At 26.0% G+C, this 18870-nt stretch overlaps 1 protein-coding gene across 3 annotated transcripts in view; it reads right to left on the bottom strand.

Annotated features, from left to right (window-relative positions):
• The window catches only part of LOC107452560 (protein-lysine N-trimethyltransferase SMYD5), a 125495-nt gene that overhangs the window by 55324 nt on the left and 51301 nt on the right, over window positions 1-18870 (bottom strand). For all 3 annotated transcript variants that reach the window (XM_043050579.3, XM_087154795.1, XM_016069052.5), the window contains exons 4-8: window positions 16138-16207; window positions 8855-8953; window positions 5998-6060; window positions 4721-4791; window positions 2839-2945 (exon numbers count right to left, since the gene is read on the bottom strand). In XM_043050579.3, coding sequence (XP_042906513.2) covers window positions 2839-2945; window positions 4721-4791; window positions 5998-6060; window positions 8855-8953; window positions 16138-16207 — 410 coding nt within the window. The remainder of the gene's footprint in view (window positions 1-2838; window positions 2946-4720; window positions 4792-5997; window positions 6061-8854; window positions 8954-16137; window positions 16208-18870) is intronic.

Raw genomic sequence — 18870 nt, 5'->3', positions numbered from 1 at the left:
TGACTAACTGGGTTCTAAAATCAAAGTAAAACTAACGATTATTATTTTCTTTAACATTATATTTAAAATTCACAAATTCAAAGCTTGCCAATATTTTTTTCAAGTTTTATAGTCTGAGCGCTGTTTAACAGCATCTGTGAGATAACAAATAAACAATCTTGTGCTGTTAAGGATCTCTGTACTGATCAACATAAGTGAAACATTCATGCATATGCTTATACATGCTTACCTGTTTTTCGAAATTTTCTTAAGACTTAATCATAAAAAACTACTATCTTACAAAGAATGAAACTGAAATAACAGAAAAAAAACTTATAAGAATGAATATAAAAATAATAAGTAAAGCAATATGTGCAATAAAAAGACAAAGTGCATTTTACTAACACATTCAATAAGTGTTAGTAAAATTGTAATAGAAACATAAAATAATAAACTAAACACATATAAGAGCATGCATATAAAACTATTATCAATCATAAAGCAATGCAAAAGTAAGAATTAATTTACACTTTGCTAAATATAGTAGAACTTTTGACACATGCACATTGCAATAAATATTTATAAATTAAAAAAAATAATATAAAATATCCTTGAATACTGTCATTGAAATTAAAACTTCACAAGAAATAGAAGAATTGTTATGTGTTCTTTTCCAGTATATTTCTGCTTAGATTAATTCAGCTGAAAACAATATTTTTTATAACATTATTAAACTCTACTGACATAAAAAAAAAAGAAGAAATTACTGTATATCCTATAAGTTGGCTTCCTATTTTTTTGTATGTTGGGTGTGTATGTTTACTGCTAAAAAAATATGAAATTATAAAAGTAAAAAAATTATTAAGTCAATAAAATTTTCTTATGTCACATTGTTCTCACTGGATATGATGCGTTTGCCTTCAAATAAAGACGCCATAAGGCACCAAGTCAAATTTAGATGCATTATTAAATGCTTTAAGGTTGCCAGTTAATCAAGAGAAAAATACTTAAAAAAAAGAGGAAATATTCGCACTGCTCCAATAAACACCATGCGTCAAATGATACATAAAGGGTGGCAAAAATGTGGATTCAAATCTTATTGCAAAATCTTTTAAAAAGGGTGGAATCTTAAATTCACTAGTAGATGAAGCTGAAGGCAATTTTTTGTGGGACCCAGTAGATGAGGATGATGCTGAATATATTTGAGAATAAGATCTGTATGATGATACTGCTAACATTATTGAATCTAACAGAGATGATGTTCAGGAATTTTTAAATCTATAGCTTTAAGGTACGTTTTAAAATTTTTCATAGTGTAGTATTTTTTGACACACTCTTGAAAAATTATCTTAACTTTTTTTTTTCTTTCTGAATGTAATTTAAAGTATTGCTTCTAAAAAAACCTTTATATGTAAAGAAAATATGGCAAGAGACAATGCAAAATTAGTTGTATATAGCACAGTAAAAATAGTTTTTGAAATGTGCAAATTGATATAGAGTTATTTATATCTATCTCGATGTTCACAATGCATCAGTATTTCATGATCAACAAAACTCTGACCTTATTATTGTTGTATAAGCTGACCCTCAAATTTTCGTTAAGTTTCAGTGGTTTGAAAAGTAAACTTACACATCAGGATATACAATATAAATTATTTTACAACATACTTGCTTTCTGAAAGTCAAAAATTAAAACTTTTAAGTATTTATTTACAATTTCAAAGCAAACTGTCTAAACTAAACTGCTGAATTATAGCAAAATTTTATAATATGCGAATAAATCAACAAACAATTATTTTTAATCAACCTCTATTTTTATTTATAATTAGTTTCAAAAAACTTATAAATGCATCATGTTCCCCTTTTAATATTATTTTTTAATGATTATTACTTTCATACTAACTTAAAATTTGATAGAATTAAAAGGAATGATGTAATTCAATATCTTTTAATAAACATGACAAGAAAAAACTTAAGCATTAACTAAATTTTCACAAGTAAAATGTGTTTATAGAACATTAGCTTATGTTGTAATACAGCAGAGAAACAATTATCTAAAACATTCGGTAATTACTGCTAGCTGATTCCAAGAACCATCCAGATAGCTAATATTTCTGGTTTTTTGGTTTGCATCAGCCAAAAAATAAAAAATACCTGCATGTCTATCATAAGAAACATTGTGATGCTGTGATTTGTGACTATTCTGAAATATAAAAAAAAATTGAAATAATGAAAAAAATATTATTAACAATTAGTATTTTCTTTTATGTAAGATTTAAAAAAACAATTTTTTTCAATAAAATTAACTTAGAGGTATGAAATACATCTCAATTAAATAATTTTTATAAAAAGAAGTTTTATTATTTCATTTGTTATATTTAAGCAAAACTTCAGTTTTCAGATACTTTTTTGAATGAAGATCAGAATTTATGCTTTTAAAAAATTTATACTAAAAGCACATAAAATTAACAAAGTGCCATAATTGTTTACAATTTCTAAATAATTGGAAAAGAACTTTGAACTCCCATAATTATATTAAAGGGATATTTTTGCTACTTTGTAAAGTGTTTCAAAGGAAAATCAACAATATAATACAATATAAATGTTTCAAAAAGTAAAATTCTGAAATTTGAAAAAAGTATTTGAAATTAGTTATAAAAAAATTAAGCAAAACTACTAAAACTTATGGTTGGCTTGCATCAGTTTAGATCAAGTCATTTTTTTAGATATTTAATAATTCAGATATAAGACACAATGAGTTAAATATGTGAAAGCCCCAATTCATAAAAAAATATTTTAAACAAACCATTTATATAAATAATGATAGTGAAATTATAAAAAATAATAATTGTAAAATACCATTTTCTATTTTCTTATAAAGATCATGGATAAATGAATTTAATTTTTCTTTTTCATCTTGAGCTAAATCTAAAGCATCACAATTCTTCACCCATACACCAAATGCACTAAAATAAAGAATAAAATTGTAAATATACAACTTTAGAGAATACAGTACTAAATACTGAATCATTATTCAGAGGTGTAGCTAGAGGAAAGAAACTGGGCATCTTTTTCCAGATGCAACATCAAGAGAGATTGAATTACATATTCTCTATAAATTACAAAATAAAATGTTTTGCCTTCTTAAAGTACCAATGATATTTTCCTTAGTACACACTTTGAATAAAACTATTTAAAACTATCCTAATACTTAATGAAAATTAAAATAGAATTTTAATTATCTATTTTCATAATATTCATGTTATTTTTATTTTCATAAATATTGTATAGAAATTCAGCTGATACTATATTAATTCAGTTGATACTATATAATTAATTCAGTTGATACTATATTAAGTGGATATCACCGTATTTTAATTTAAAATAATAATTAAAAAAAACACAATAACAAGTAACACGATAAATAAATTTTTGCAAAAAAAAATATTTTTGATTAATCGAGTTTTAAAAATGAAGGCAAAACTTTTTTGAATTGTTAAATTAAGTTTAGAGATACAGTATAACCTGACAAGCTCACTATCTTTGTAACTTAACCACCTGTCTAAGTTGACCTCTATTATTAAGAACCAAATTAATTCTATACGGTAAAAGAGATTAAATTTTTGTTACCTGACCACCTGTCTATCTTGCATGTTAACACTAAAATAAGTTACATTTGTCTAGGGGGCTAATGAATACAATTCTAAACCATTCATAAGTGGACCAGACACAGAACTTTTTTAAAATATTTTCTAAACCATTATATTTAGTGTTAAAATTTCACTGAATTAGTCAAATAGCGAGTGAACCTAAAGACTGTCAGAAAGCAAACCTAAACCTCTATGTGAGTTCACCATACATTTAACTACAGAGGGATTTTGCAACAAACAGTTTATTAAAAATGATGAAATAAATTTTAAAATGCTGAAACAAGTACAGGTTCAGTATCAGTTTTCGAATAGATATATGTACTTCATTGATATTTTAAGAAATTATTTATAATAAATAACTAAAAGAGTATGCATATTTGCTTCTTTTTTAAATTTTATTTGAACTAATGAGTTTAATATGACGTTTAACAAATTGTAGTTCATTTTGTAATTAATCCTATTTCATAATATACATTGGGTATTTGTTAAATTAAAATTTTAAAGTCTGAAAATTCAATTACATTTATCCTAATTTTGATAGTGGTTCATAAACAGTGCATTATGCATTTGGCATAACAAAAAACACAAATCATATAGCATAAGGTTTAGGGGTCTTGGAGGCCATGTGGTGATAAATCATTTGCCATTCATACAACCAACAAACTGCTTATAAACCCCAGATGACAAATTACGCAGCAAGAACTTAGAGAAAGCATTTAGAAGCCAGTAACAGCGTGCAACTAAATTTAGTTACAAATAAATTTTTATCGCTAACGACATTCATAGAGTTGAAGTTTTTTTTCTAAATTAACAAAAGAATATAAAACTTTAAATTAAAAAAAAAATAAAGTTAAAAATAAATTTTGTGTTTATTTTAACAGCCTAAACATTTAATATAATAAACATAATGAAAGAAATTTTAATCAAGTTTTTTATTGAATGCATTGAATTAATTATAATTAAAATTGACAAAACGTAACTTCAACAAAATATAGTTAAGTTAAATTAAACATAAACTTTATCAGTGGGTGCTAGTTTTAAATCTAAACATTTTAAAACACAGAGGAATAATCAAAACATAAAAAGCATACCTAGTCCCTATACCTTGTCCATTGGTACCAACTAAAGCAATTAATGATCTAAAGCCATCAATGGTAAACCACTGAAAATATATATTAAATACGAAAGAATTGACATCAAATTTTAAATAAAATTTCAGACATTTAAAATCAGATTTATTCATAATGAAAAGGTTTAAAAAAACAAGACAAACTGCCACAAATATAAATCACAAAATCTTTATTTTAAAAACTATTTTCAATCAGTTAATAAAATTTCTTACCAAGTCTTTAAATAATGTGCAATTTTTAGTGGGTAGAGTATGTACAGTGTATAAAAAAAAAGTGAACATCCAAAATATCTTTTGATTTAATGAATGAAGAGTTAGGGCCAAATTTCAAAAATGATAACAAATTAGAGTTGATGATAGTTATGAAATCAGACAAAAGCAGACTTTCTTTGATTACACCTTTTTTTACTGAAAGATTTAGATTTTTGACCTTCAAAATGTGAAAGGCAGCCACAATCTAGAAAAAATGGTCTCTAAAAGTTATGTAGATGAGCATTCAAAAGTCTGGACCCTTAATATTAATTTTACTTTTTGTGTATTTCTCCATATCTTGAGAATTTTTATAAGATTCCAAAAATAATTCCGTAAAAAAAGTTTTTCATATTATTTATTACTGTCTTATGTAACAGTCAAAAAAATCTTTAGTTACAGGGTACAAAAATTTTAATATTTTAAAATGCCGAAAAACAAAATTTGAAAAAAAAATCAGTTGAATAGCTCTCAAACAATTTAAATTTAACATATACCACTTTTTAAAATGGGATAACTCAGAAACTAAACAATTGATTTTTCTCAAATTTTGTATTTTGTCATATAAAATTGCTTTTAAAATGATGCAAAAACCTTGTACCTCACAATTAATATTTTTTGACTATTATTAAATAAATAATTGAAATGTAATAAATAATTATTAAAAATTATTTTTAAATGAAATTAATATTTGGTTAAACAAATTCCATAACTGCCTGGAAATATTTTTCGACTTGCTAAAAAGTTCTCAAGACATGGCAAAATTCACTAAAAATGAAATTATCTAAGTGATAATAATAAGAGGTCGGAAATTTGACAGCTAGCCAGCTTAAGCTATTGGAACTATATTTTATGGATTGTGGCTACTCTTTATTTTTGTTCAATTGTAGTGGATTTGTAGTAACTTTCTAAACATTATCAAAGGTAAAATATGTAAGAGTAAATAAATATATATTTTTGTGCCAATGAGTTTTAATTAAAAAATTCGACCTGTAGTAAATCTTCATCTTGCAATCCTTTAATCATAAGTTGTCTCAAATGTTCAATCTGATTCTGTACAAAAAAAAAAAGATAGGTACATTTCAAGAAAGAAATGAAGTTGCTATCAGTGAGTTATTATTTCATGTTATGAGATAAAAATTTAATAAAAAATAAATATTTACCAGTTTAAAATAAATCATAGAAAATAGTAATAATATTATTAAAACATTATTTTAGATAAATCCATGAGGCAATTTCTGTTCAGGACCAAATCTAGGTAATAATGCTATTTATATAAATTTACACTACACATTTTGACGAATGCACATAAAGCACTACATATAAAGACAAATTCCACCAAGAAAGTTGAAAGTAATTTTCCCCAATTTAATCTCGAAAGAAAGAGTAAATAACAACCTATACAGGCTTTGGGTTGCTTTGTTGCTTGTGTCAGTGATGAAATACAGCTCAATGAACAGAAATGACATAGAAATCAATTAAAAAAAAATTACAAATATTTATAGAGTTACACATAAAATGTTATGAGTCAAATTCAAGATTCATCATGTATCTGGCAGAATTTTAATGGATGACAATATAAACAATGATGAAAAGTTTTTTGCTCAGTGTCAAGTCAAATAAAAATTTTAATGCCTAGACCAAGAAGAAAACGTTTATTGCCTGGGTGCAGATAAGATGGATAACCTTGATTTATAAGTACAGTACAGAACCCGTTATCCAGAATTCAGAAAACCGGAAAACCAAAAAAGCGGAACGAACTTCGATAAATTTTCCCGCCGTTTTTTTTCCTCATAAAATTTTAGGATTTTTCTTTCTTTTTTGAAAGATGTTTACTTTACAGTCATTTTGGAAATAATCATTAGTGTATTACTTCCTCGTTTTTTCTTATTTTTAAGATTATTACCAAATATTTTTTTAGATGGGTTTAACAATAAAAAAAACGGCTTTTTGTAGCGATTCAGAAAACTGGAAAAATCAGTTATCCGGAATGGATATGGTCCCGATCGTTCCGGATAATCGGTTCCCTACTGTAGTAACATTTTTCAATATTGACAGTTGAACTTGTTTATTGTGAGACATGATTTAAGAAGATCCTGGGTAAAAAGAAAATACTTTTTAAAAAATAGTGGGTTTAACGTTACTCAACAACTGCTAAGCCAAAACATAACCTCATAATTTTTATTTTGTTAAGCTATTTTGGGTGGATAGAGCATTTAAAATATTTGCATCTGTGAATGACAATTTTCAGCTCCCTCACTGCATGAAATATTTTATAAAAATTAACATTCCAGAAACCTGAACAGAGATTTCCTTTCAGGCATTTTATGTTAAGATTAACTTACTTGCTATTATTAAATTGTTTACGGCAATGTTTCGTACTTGTAAACTGAAGAATTTCTGGTAATAAAATTTGAAATAGAAAGATTTGGATAAGATGTGGATCAAGATACTTTGTTTTCAAAAAGAGTAATAATTTTTTGTTTGTCCTTATGAAACTTACATGTAATTTAAATAATAGATTTTTAACTTTTTCAGTTTACTCTAACAAGCGAACAAGTTTAATGCAGCCTTTACTAAATCATTAATTTTTGTCAGCATTTTGTTTCTTCCTTAATTTGAAAGCTGTAATGTGTATACTCTTTCTACCTAATTTTTAACAAGGATTTCAAAAATATATATTAAATTGGTCACAATGAAATATTCTGCATACACTTTATATTGAGTTCTAAAACTATGCTTATTGTTATTTCGTAGCTAAAAAGTATTTCAAACAATTATTCAATAAATTTATTAATTAATACAGCAAATTTCATAAAAAATCAAAACCTCCATAAAATTGCAAAAACTCTTTTTTAATTTTGCACAAATCAACAGTACACTATTTAGGAAAATTTAATAGTATTTTTTAGAAAAAGCTGATTCACATTTCTACTGAACTGAAAAATACAGGAATAAAATTATCCATTGCTCTTTCTCAAAAAGGGGTGTTTTTTGTTTGTTGGCTCAATAAGCTTTATTTTCATCCAATTGGGTTCCTCCACCCTCAAGATAGCCGAAGGGACATTTAAATATCTAACATTAAATGAAAGTCTATATAAGATTAAAGATATTTTTTACGAGCATAAGAGATTTTAATATTCAGAGGTTAGGTTCAAAATGACATAGCTACTGAGATATTCATAGTGGAAAATCCACAAGGCTGTACAATGCTTGTCATAAAACAAAATCTCTATCCCACTACTGATATATTTAAGGGTTTGTACTAATTCAATGTCCATTGTATACAAATTATATTAAAAAAACTAAGAAATAAACCTTGTTAGTTAAAATATTTTCATTCAATAATTGGTCATTTTATTAAAAATATTTTCAAAAAATTCAACACTTAACAGAAATTATATTAAAACTGCTATTAAAGTTTTAAGTAAATTAGACAAAAATGAATAACTTATAAAAGTACAATAAAAAGAAACTGCCTTAGGGAAATCAATCAATCTTATATCAATCACACATGTGGAAAGTTTCTCATAATTTGTTTTTTAAATATATTTAAAAGAAATTACAATTGCTCAAAAATATTAAAATAAATAAGACATATTTTTATAACTTAGAGCTATAAAATAAAATAAAAATGATGCATAAATAAATTAATAAAAATTTTCGCTATTTAAAAAAAATAAATTATAAACACTTTGCTAAAGTACTTTCATAGAAATATATTTCTTCACGTTTTTAAGGGCAGACCAATTAAATAATCCAGGCAAATACACCAAAATGATTAAAAAAAACAAAACAGATTGGTTTTCTAGAATTCAGCATTAAATGCTTATTCTTTAGAACATACCTGAAAATGACGTCCAAGAAGCTTATGAGCAATATCACCATTACGAGTTTTATGACAGAACTGAGAAAATAAATGTGCAGCCCCAGCTTTATCTTTTGCCTAGAAATATAAATACTTCATAAAATAAATTATGTAAATTAGATATACGTACATATAAGAACAATCTTTTGCATACGGTTAGATAGATTAATCTGTCCACTTTATTAATATTTCTATAACAGTAGCTTTAATTGAACATTTAGGTTCCCTCCTTCCCAATTAAACAAGCTCAACCACTAAAAATTTTTCAGTTTTTTAAAATATATCTGGAAATTTTTTTTTCTTCTTGAGAATGGTTAGAATATTATTTTTGAATTTATAACAAATTAAAAAGTACAAGAAGTACTCATATCAAGATGTCTGTTAATTGTGAGAGGAATTGCGAACCAATCACTGGCTATTCTTTATTATTAATGATATCAACAATGATTAATGACTATGATGACAACCATGACCATGATTGATGATTTACTGTTGAAAGAAAAAAAAATTATTCAGATTTTGTCCAAATATATGCTTATGTATACACGGTTTCAAAGGTGGGCAGAAAGCATGTTCCTTTTTGGATAAAATAGGAAGGATATATATATAGAGAGAGAGTTCAAAATCAACAGTGGTCCATTGGCCTAAAATTTGACTCGGACCAAAGTGATTATTAATGGTCCATTAGATCAAAAATCTATGTAAAAGGATGGTATGCAGTATTTTTGGTTTTTAGTTTTGGTCTGTGTTATATATATGGGTCATTCTCACAAAAACTCATTTTTCAGTTCATAAAATCCCAAAAAAGTAAAGTGAATAAAAAACTCTGAAACTTTTTATATGAATAGAAATATGTAATGGCATTATAAAGAAAATATATATCCCTTAAATTACACTTAATATTTAAATAAATAAATTAATTTCACAATTTAAAAAGTGAGGGAATGACACTAATAGTGTGGGAATGATATTTTATTTTAATACATGTTTTTTTCTAAGTTTTCTCTACTTCTACCTCAAGTTTGAATATGATAATATACTAAGTATATCTAATATTTATTATAATTTAGTTTTATACATTTAATAGTTTTTACAGGTTTAAAAAATAAAATTGGCTGACACGATTGTCACATGGAATGGGTGGTAGAATTCTTCTTTTGATGTCTGTTTTTGTGTATTTATGTATGTCTTTTAGATAGGGCCATTTGTATTTTCCTCCATTTGTGGGAACCATTACATCAATTGTTAAATTTTTTGAATGTAAGATCTTTACTTCTCCAGGGTATAAAATTTTTTCATACTCAACTAGCACCCGATCTCCCATTTTGGTCTTTAATAAAAGGTCTCCAAGGAGTACTTGGAACTACTTAAATTTCCGAATTAGTCCTTAGAAACTCCTTCGGTTATTGTGTTGCATAGATGAACGTACTAAGTCAGCTGATGAATTTGCTGTCCAAGCAGGGGAATGAAATGATATGACTCAGCAGTCAAAATCTAATAGTTTAAGAAAAACTTTCAAAGAAAAAAAATTGAATTGCAAGAGTTAGAAGAAAAAAATAACAGCAAATAATTTTAATTTTACATGTTACAAGCAAATTTAATTAATGATTTACTGTTTTTTTCTCTTTGCATAAAATGCCTTAGATTTTATGTATTCAAATTTAAAAATATAAGATTGGTAGGTTTTTATGTTAATCTTTAACATCTGTACTATGTACTTTAACAAGATTTATTAAAATATTTGAAGCTGGAAAACATATTTATGTGTGAAAGTGATAACTTATTTTTCTTAATGAAGCTTGACGAAGTCAAAATTTATTTCAAAAGGGCTAGAAAAAAATATCTTATGCAAAATATACATTTTTGAAAGATCTGTATAGTTACAGCTTTTTGATTTAAAAAAAAAACTGCCTGGTTATCTTTTACGAAAAGTTTTTAAATTTTGGACTCCTTGGATTTCTTCTTCTGATCTCTGTTTGAACCCTGCCTATTTTGTAAGTTCCCAAATTATAATGTTCTCACAAAATTGATGCATCACATGCAAAACACGAAAGAGAGCGAAAATTCAATATGTTATTCCTTGAACTGTATGCAACTTGATGAACTTTCATAGTGCCAGTGAATGGTTATATTTCTCCCTCAATTAATTCATCACATTTTCTTTTGTCTTCATTTGTAACTTCAAATAAAGTTACTGAGCAATTTTCTTTTAATACAGAAACAAGTGTTTCGTAATTATGCACATCTTTTCCTTCTGTCACTCTCCGATCTGCTGTTCTTTTCATAACAGCTCCAATTCCGTCGGGAGCTCCTTTTCCATGTCCGGATTCATTATAGTTCCAAGTAAAGTTTAGAATACCAGGAGTAAGCTGTTTTAAGTGTTGGGATATCAGATGAAACATTTTTCTGTTTCTATATTGGGCTGATGGCCCATCACTTAGCATATGAACATGTTTTACTTCACTTGTACTCAAAATCCACTTAAAAATTGGTTTGAGATGAGCCCATATTGCTGTTGCATCATGTCGAAGTGAGGGACTTATTGTAGCAAAAGAGTTGGAAACTACTTTATTGCCTTCTTTTTTGTAATTAACTCCTGTATGTATAATTAATTACCTGTTGCCTACCACTTCCAAAATGCACTGACTGAATCTCTTCACTATATTTGCAACTATAATTTTCGCTAAAATCAATGTGTACTAGTATTGAATCTGTTGATAATTGTTTTTTCAGTTCATTCATAGTTTTATACTGATGAACTATATTTGTAATATGGACCATATATTTCGGTAAGTTGCCCTCTAGCTCATTAATTAAATTGGATGTACTAACTTTATATTCTATCTTAATTGGTTTATTAGAAATCTTTTCTTGATTTTTAACAATACATCTATTTTTTTCTAATACCCACTTTTTGTACTTGATTACTACCTTATCATTAAACTCTTTATAAAATGGCATTTTATCATTACAATTAGGACATTTTCTGAACAAACAATTTTCACAGCTGGAATCACAAGTTATTGCTTTTATTAAACACGCTGATGATTTATATTCAGTAATATTAATCTCATAAAGTTTTGAGATAATCATTTCCATATTAGCATGTACTATACATTTACATGTATCTCTATCGTTAATTGTTGGTTGCTTTACCCAAAATGGACGCATTCGACAAAAAGTAGGATAACTGATTCGACGATTTGGGTTTTCACTTAAATATTTTTTATGTAGATTTCTTAGTATATCAAGAAGCACTCTCTTTTGCTTCTTTATCTTTTTTCTTGTGATGCATTCCTTTTTACCTGAACACAATCTGGATACATCATCAGATTAAAAAAAAGCAACAAAGCTTTCTGAGGTTTCATAAGATATGTAATTTTTATTAAATTTTGATTTTACCGATTCTTTATGTTTTCTATATTTCAGAAATCGCTTTGAAAAGCACAATGCTCTGTACTTTTTCAGAATTTCTCCACTTAAAAGTTTATGAAATAACTTTTTTTCTCTGTGAGTCTTTGCTAAAGTTTTAAAATTAGTTCCTACTTGCAAACATAGTGCTTCACTAAAAACCTACTGCTGGTGATACTCTTTCCTTGCCCAGATGTTTATTTACGCGACTTCTTGGTGTCATTCTGTTTTGGTCTTGATTCTTAATTCTATATAATTGCTTTTTGTAACGTTCAGCTCGAGTTTTTTCAACAGATACTTCATGTTCAAGTTTATTTATCTGTTTTTTCAAATTTGCTCTATTTCTTGCACGTAACTTTATAAATCTAACTTTTCTTGAACTTAGATTATTATGCTCAGAAATTCTTAATGTGTTTTGTTCACTGGAAGGTCCCGGAACATTGTTATTCAATGAAGGCACATTCACATTTATACTGGATTCTGTTAGAGCTTGTTTTCTCAATCTGTAGTTACAGGAGTTTTTCTTCCATTGTTTCCTTTTCACCCTTAAATTAGGACTAGTCATTTGGGAGGCAGATTTCACTTGTCCTTTTCCCCTTTTTTTCAGGTATTTAATTCGTTCTTTCTGTTTTAAAATTAAAGAGGAATCTGGATTTGACTTCATTCGTTCTCTTCTTTTTCGATCATATTTTTTTTTCTTTAAACGAGCTTCTTCTTTAGTCTTTCCCATAGTTAAGCTATCTGGAAAATAGATTCTAATATTTCTTAGATTTTTCTTAAAACAGGCATTCTTATTTATTAAAATGCCTAAACTAATTAATTCAAGATCATAATTATATTATAACTGCTGTCTTGTTTCATACTATGCAGAATTCACAAATAAATTTAAATTTGGCATTTAAATAAAGTTCATCAAATTATAAAATTAATATTGTAAGTAATAATGTATTGTAAGTAATAATGTATTGAAAGAAATATTTTATTGTAAGTAATAATGTATTGTAAGAAATATTGTATTGTAAGCTATAACATATAATTTGAATAGAAATTAATCAGGTTAATTAATTTTTTCATTCAAAAATATTTTTAGGAATATGACTTCAGGTAATATTATATTTTAAATAAAGTTAAATTAGACTTAATACAATATATTCCGTAATTTTTAATTCTATTTTTATTGAAAAATGAAAAACCAAGAGCAAACAAAAAAAATTAACAATATACTCATCCTGAATCATTCCCTCACTTTAGCATCATTCCCTCACTTTATACATTAGTGATAGAATGAAAAATTTAATAAAATTTAAAAATTCCAGTTAGGCCTAATTGCTTTCTGAAATCAATCACATACAGTTATATTCATACAAGAAAGCAAAATATAATTATCAACTTTCTCGATGAAGTTGTATTCTATTTTATTTTAAAAAACGACATGAGGGAATGACAAATGTAAAATTTTTTACCTGGTTTGATTCATTCAAATTTATTCCACAGCAAAGTTTCTTTAAGTTGAAGATGGAAACATACTGCAATTTTGTTCTATGATGCCAGTTATTAACTGCTAAAGTTTTTATTAAAATATTTTAATTCTAAGAAGATTGCAGACGATTAAAACATTGTTGTGAGGGAATGATGCGAAACGCTAGAGACAAAGTTTAAAATAGTGCTGTGGTAATATTTTTATCAGAAATTGAATTTAAAATTTATTTTCTGAATTCTATATTTCACTATTCTGAAATAAAAAACACAAATTTGTAAATTTATTTTTTTATTTTAGAAACAATTTTCTTCTTCATTTAAATCAACAGTGGGGACAAGTGAGGGAATGACATATTGGTATATTTTAATTACCTAAAATAAATAAAAAATAAAAATTGATAATTTTATTCTTATTCTTTAGTTAGCCTGTATTCTGAAAGACACTTTCCCTGAATTTTTTTTGGTCATAAGTTGTAAAACAAACATAAAATATACTGGGGACATGAAAATGACTGTTTTTGTGAGAATGACCCATATATATATGGGCGAATCTCAGGAATCATTAACCTATATGTCTTCAAACTTTTCTTATAAATATATAACATAATAAGAGAAAATTAATTCGAATAAAATTACAGGAATAACTATGCATTACTAACTTTAAGATATGTACAGTTTTGATCGCGAGTAACTTGCTTTTGGCTTTCATTTCTTACTTCAATGACAACTTTTCATGAGTGTCGCTTAGAGTGTTTAACATACTTTTTATTTTTATTTTTCAATATGTATTCTGTTAAAACTGAAAATCACTAAAAACATAATTTAGTAGCTCAGCTATACTATCATATTTTCTTGAATGATATTTTTTGTGAATATTGACGTTTGCAAACACTTAAAGTTTGTCTCCAAATTTTGGCACGTCAAACCGTAACCAGCGAAAATTGAAAAAAAAAGGTATACAATCCAATTCTGCGAGTTTTATGTTAGTGATATTCCAAAAGCTTATTTAAATTAAAGTAGAACAAACTTGTATCATTATTATAGATAAATATTTATATTTGCAGTAATTATAAATTAATTGAATTTATCACAAACTGTCATTCGGTGAGGTAACAGTAATGATGTCAAGACCATAACTAGACGCAGATCTAAAAAGTAAATGTCAAAATCAATCAAAATTTTGATCACACGTTTGTCATTGCCTAATTTATTATCTGTGTTGTGTGCATTGCATTGCGTTGCATCTGAGTAAAATTTTCGATCTATTCCCTAGGTTGTAAAGACCGTAACCCTGTCAAACCGTAACCTCAGGATTAATTAATTGAATTTAACATATCAGAAATTACTTTTTTCCCTATGTTTTACTAACTGAAGATATTTTTTGACTGAAAATAATTAAAGTAAGCCTTTTTATACATTTTATAACAATTTAACTTAACATTAAAATTTTTCAATTCATTTATGATATTTTTGATGAAAAATAAAGGGTAAATATGGAAAATTCAAAAATTTTAATTTTTTTTGTTTATACTTATAAAGGCATCAAAATTTTCGATGTTCACAATTATTTTCTGACATTTTATACATTTTCAAACAATTCTGGAGGTGTAAAAAGAGTGTGCCTATTATTTTTTTTTTATCAAAAGTTAAAGGTTCTAGAGATCTGCCCATATATATATATAAATATATATATATATATATATATATATATATATATATATATATATATATATATATATATATATATATATATATATATATATATATATATATATATATAGTAGAATAATGCAAACCTTGAAACGTGGAGCTTCAAGTGGAATTTTGTGTTTTACCTATTATCTCACTTATCTTTAAACTTACATACTAAATATGGCAATATTTAATTGGAACAGATTAATCTTAAAATGCTTTATAAAAATTTTTTAGAAACAAATACTTAAAAACACAACATATGCACTCAAGTATTTATTATTTACAGAAAAATTTTTTAACTTTTTGCAGCATTAGAATACAACAAACAAATTGATCAATTTTGATTTGCTTAGCCTTTGAAATTATAACCTCTTCGCAAATAATGTAATAAGTTTATAATTCTTGCTTAGTTATAAAAATTTCTCAACTGCAAAAATTATTGTTTACACCCAAAAAACTAGTGTGGTTTATGGAGAACTCGGCCTATAGAATTGCCTTATATAGATCTTCTACTGCATATATATAAACACACTCACCACTATATGATAAGGACATTTCTAAATAGATATTTTTAATACAGATAAATTCTTGTAACAAAAATATAATGTTTATTATTCACCACACATATCACATTGCGCTGATAATAACTATGTTTTTAAAACAAGTACTTGTCTTACTTGTTTAACAGTTGCAATCATTCTTGCTATGAGCATAATACTTGCAGTTTCAGGTGGATAGTGCATTTCTCTACAAAAATGAACAAAATTAAAAACATAGTACACCAAAAATTACATTATCATAAAACTTTTCTTTAATTTGAAATAAAATACTTTTGATATTTTCTCACGATAGCAGAATGACCACAAATATTCAGAAATTTTTTTTCCCTGATTTTCCAAATTGATTTTATCAAATTTTCTTGATTTTTGCACCTGGTGGCACAAATCTTCTTTTTATTTTCATTAATTATGCCTCATTCTGAAACATGAAAAAGCATTACAAAATATTTATAAGTGCCAGTAGAGTTAAACTAAAGAAATTGTTACGAGAGATAATTTTTTTAGAAAAAACATTTGCTCAACATAAATGATTCATTTTCTTGATCTAATTCCTCTGATCTGTAGCCACGCTGTTTGAATTTTAAATTATACTGTTATAGATTAGGTCAAACAACATTTGTTTTTCATTCAAATACAAACTTCAATGTTATTAGCTGCAAAGAAAAAACTAGAAATTTTGCAATTTTAAAAAACAAATATTCTAACAATTAAGTTACAAAAATAAACCAATTCAAATTTTAGAAGTAGTAAAATTTGTATTTGCTTTAACATTTATTCCAAGTAACATTTCTATCTTCGCTTTTTCGTTTTATTTTACGTTTTGCTGAAGTTCTTGAAAAAACAATTGGAATTCAAAAAACATATTTTAATTTTTCAGAAATTAGGAATAAAAAGTTTTGTGATCAAAAATATTTCACAGAATCGAGGGTCACCAAAAATGTATCCAGTAAGAAGAGTTTTGTCTATCAATAACATAGCAAACATGTAAGGAATTCAAATTTTTTGTAACATCACAAAAATTTAGGTTATTGAAGTTTGCGATATCATGGTTTGACTCTATATGTATGTTATGACAAAAATAATAAAGAGTAAAAGACATAAAAACCCTTAACCACTGCAGATAATATTAGCACTTCTAAGTAAAAAAAATTAACTTTGACTTGAATTGTGTTACTCTGGTTCTGTCTAAATACAAAAATGCAAATTGAAATACACTTGACAAAATTATTTTTTGTTTCTGTGAGGTGACTTAAAATTGATTTATAGTGAAGATATTGCTAAAATATTTGGCAAAGTCCAAAAACATTTTCAACAATCTAAATACTAGACAATGGAGTTGTGTGGTCTATATTAATTTAATATTTTAGCACAGAAAATTATGGGTATTAATACATAGTTTTCCATAAATGGCAGTAAATTTCTTAATTTTTTTTTTTTAAAAAAAGAACGTAACATCTTTCTAGAAGAGAGGTGCACATCCTTTTTGAGTGAAGGGCCACAGGCACACCAGATTGACCAACCAAAGGCAGCATGCCAAATTATTTAGACAGACAAGTTGACAGTAATTGTAGATAGTAATTGTTATCTAAACATCATTGTTCTCTTTTTATCAGTCAACTTTTTAACATGTTTGCAAAAAATTAAATACTTTTAAATGATTAAAATTAGAAACTGTATAACTGATTACTTAGATAATAAAACAGAATCAATTTATCAGGGAAAAAAATACAGATAAATTAAAATAGTTAAAAACTAGGGGAAAATTCAAGCTTTTTTTATCACATTACATAACAGCAAAGTCCATTTAAACATAAATTTTAGCATTAAAATATTAGTTCATAGAATTGAATTTAAAATTTTTCTCTAGTAATTAAAATAAATGCAAGTTGAATACTTTGATTTAGAGAAAGTTTATAGGGAGAAAAATGATTAAAATTAAAACAAAACCCTTTCAGCTAAAAATAAGATTCAACATTTAGTAAGGAATATACTTCAACTTTAAAAAATTTATTTTAAAATAAATTAAAAGAGGCAGGGGCTGAGAGAGGAAAAAAAAAAAGAAAGAAAGAAAACATTAATTTTGAAGGAACTATTTTCTTTAATAATAAAAACTATTAAGATATTTGTTTACAACTCTTTATGACCAATACTTTTTTAACACTACACTTACTATTTATAAGTAATACACATATATATTAACAATAAATTGAAATTTATATTACTTTATAATACTTCCCTTGATTACATTTTTTTACAGTTAAAATTTAATAATATACGAAATCATTTCCAAGCATATGACCATAAATTATATAAAATGGTCCACATAGGTAGAAAATGGTTTAAAAAATTTCTTAATTGTTCTCCTGCAATTTGAAACATTTCCGAATATTGTGATAATTTTATCTACTTGATTATGTGGGAGCTATATCAGGCCATTAAATGAAAATTTATTGATTTTGTTTGGGAAACAGTCTTTTGACAAAAGTTATTGTTGTGGGCAGTATTAAATTTAGGGCAAATAATTTAATCATTTTGTCCCAGATGGTGCTCTTCCTTTCTTGAATTGAAAATCGAGTGAATACAAATACTGATGCATTATTTTTTAATGGCTTAAGTACAATTGCCAGGTGTGATTTTTAAAACGTGTGCACATGAATTGAGATATGTGGTTTTAAAAGATTTAAGATTTTCTTGATCAACAATATCAAAGTTTCGTTTTCAAACTCAATAATTTAAAAAATAATTTTAAATATACGCAGAAATGAAACAATAGAGCCAAAAATAATTGGATGACTAGTAATATCTTGATTTTAATTTGAAGAAAGGAAAAACTATTAAAAAAAAAACTAG

This window comes from Parasteatoda tepidariorum, chromosome 11, assembly GCF_982258835.1.
Source record: "Parasteatoda tepidariorum strain Cologne lab strain chromosome 11, Ptep-v5.0, whole genome shotgun sequence".
NCBI lineage: Eukaryota > Metazoa > Arthropoda > Arachnida > Araneae > Theridiidae > Parasteatoda > Parasteatoda tepidariorum.
The sequence above is the reverse complement of the archived record's forward strand: the minus strand, read 5'-3'. Positions and strand labels throughout refer to the sequence as shown.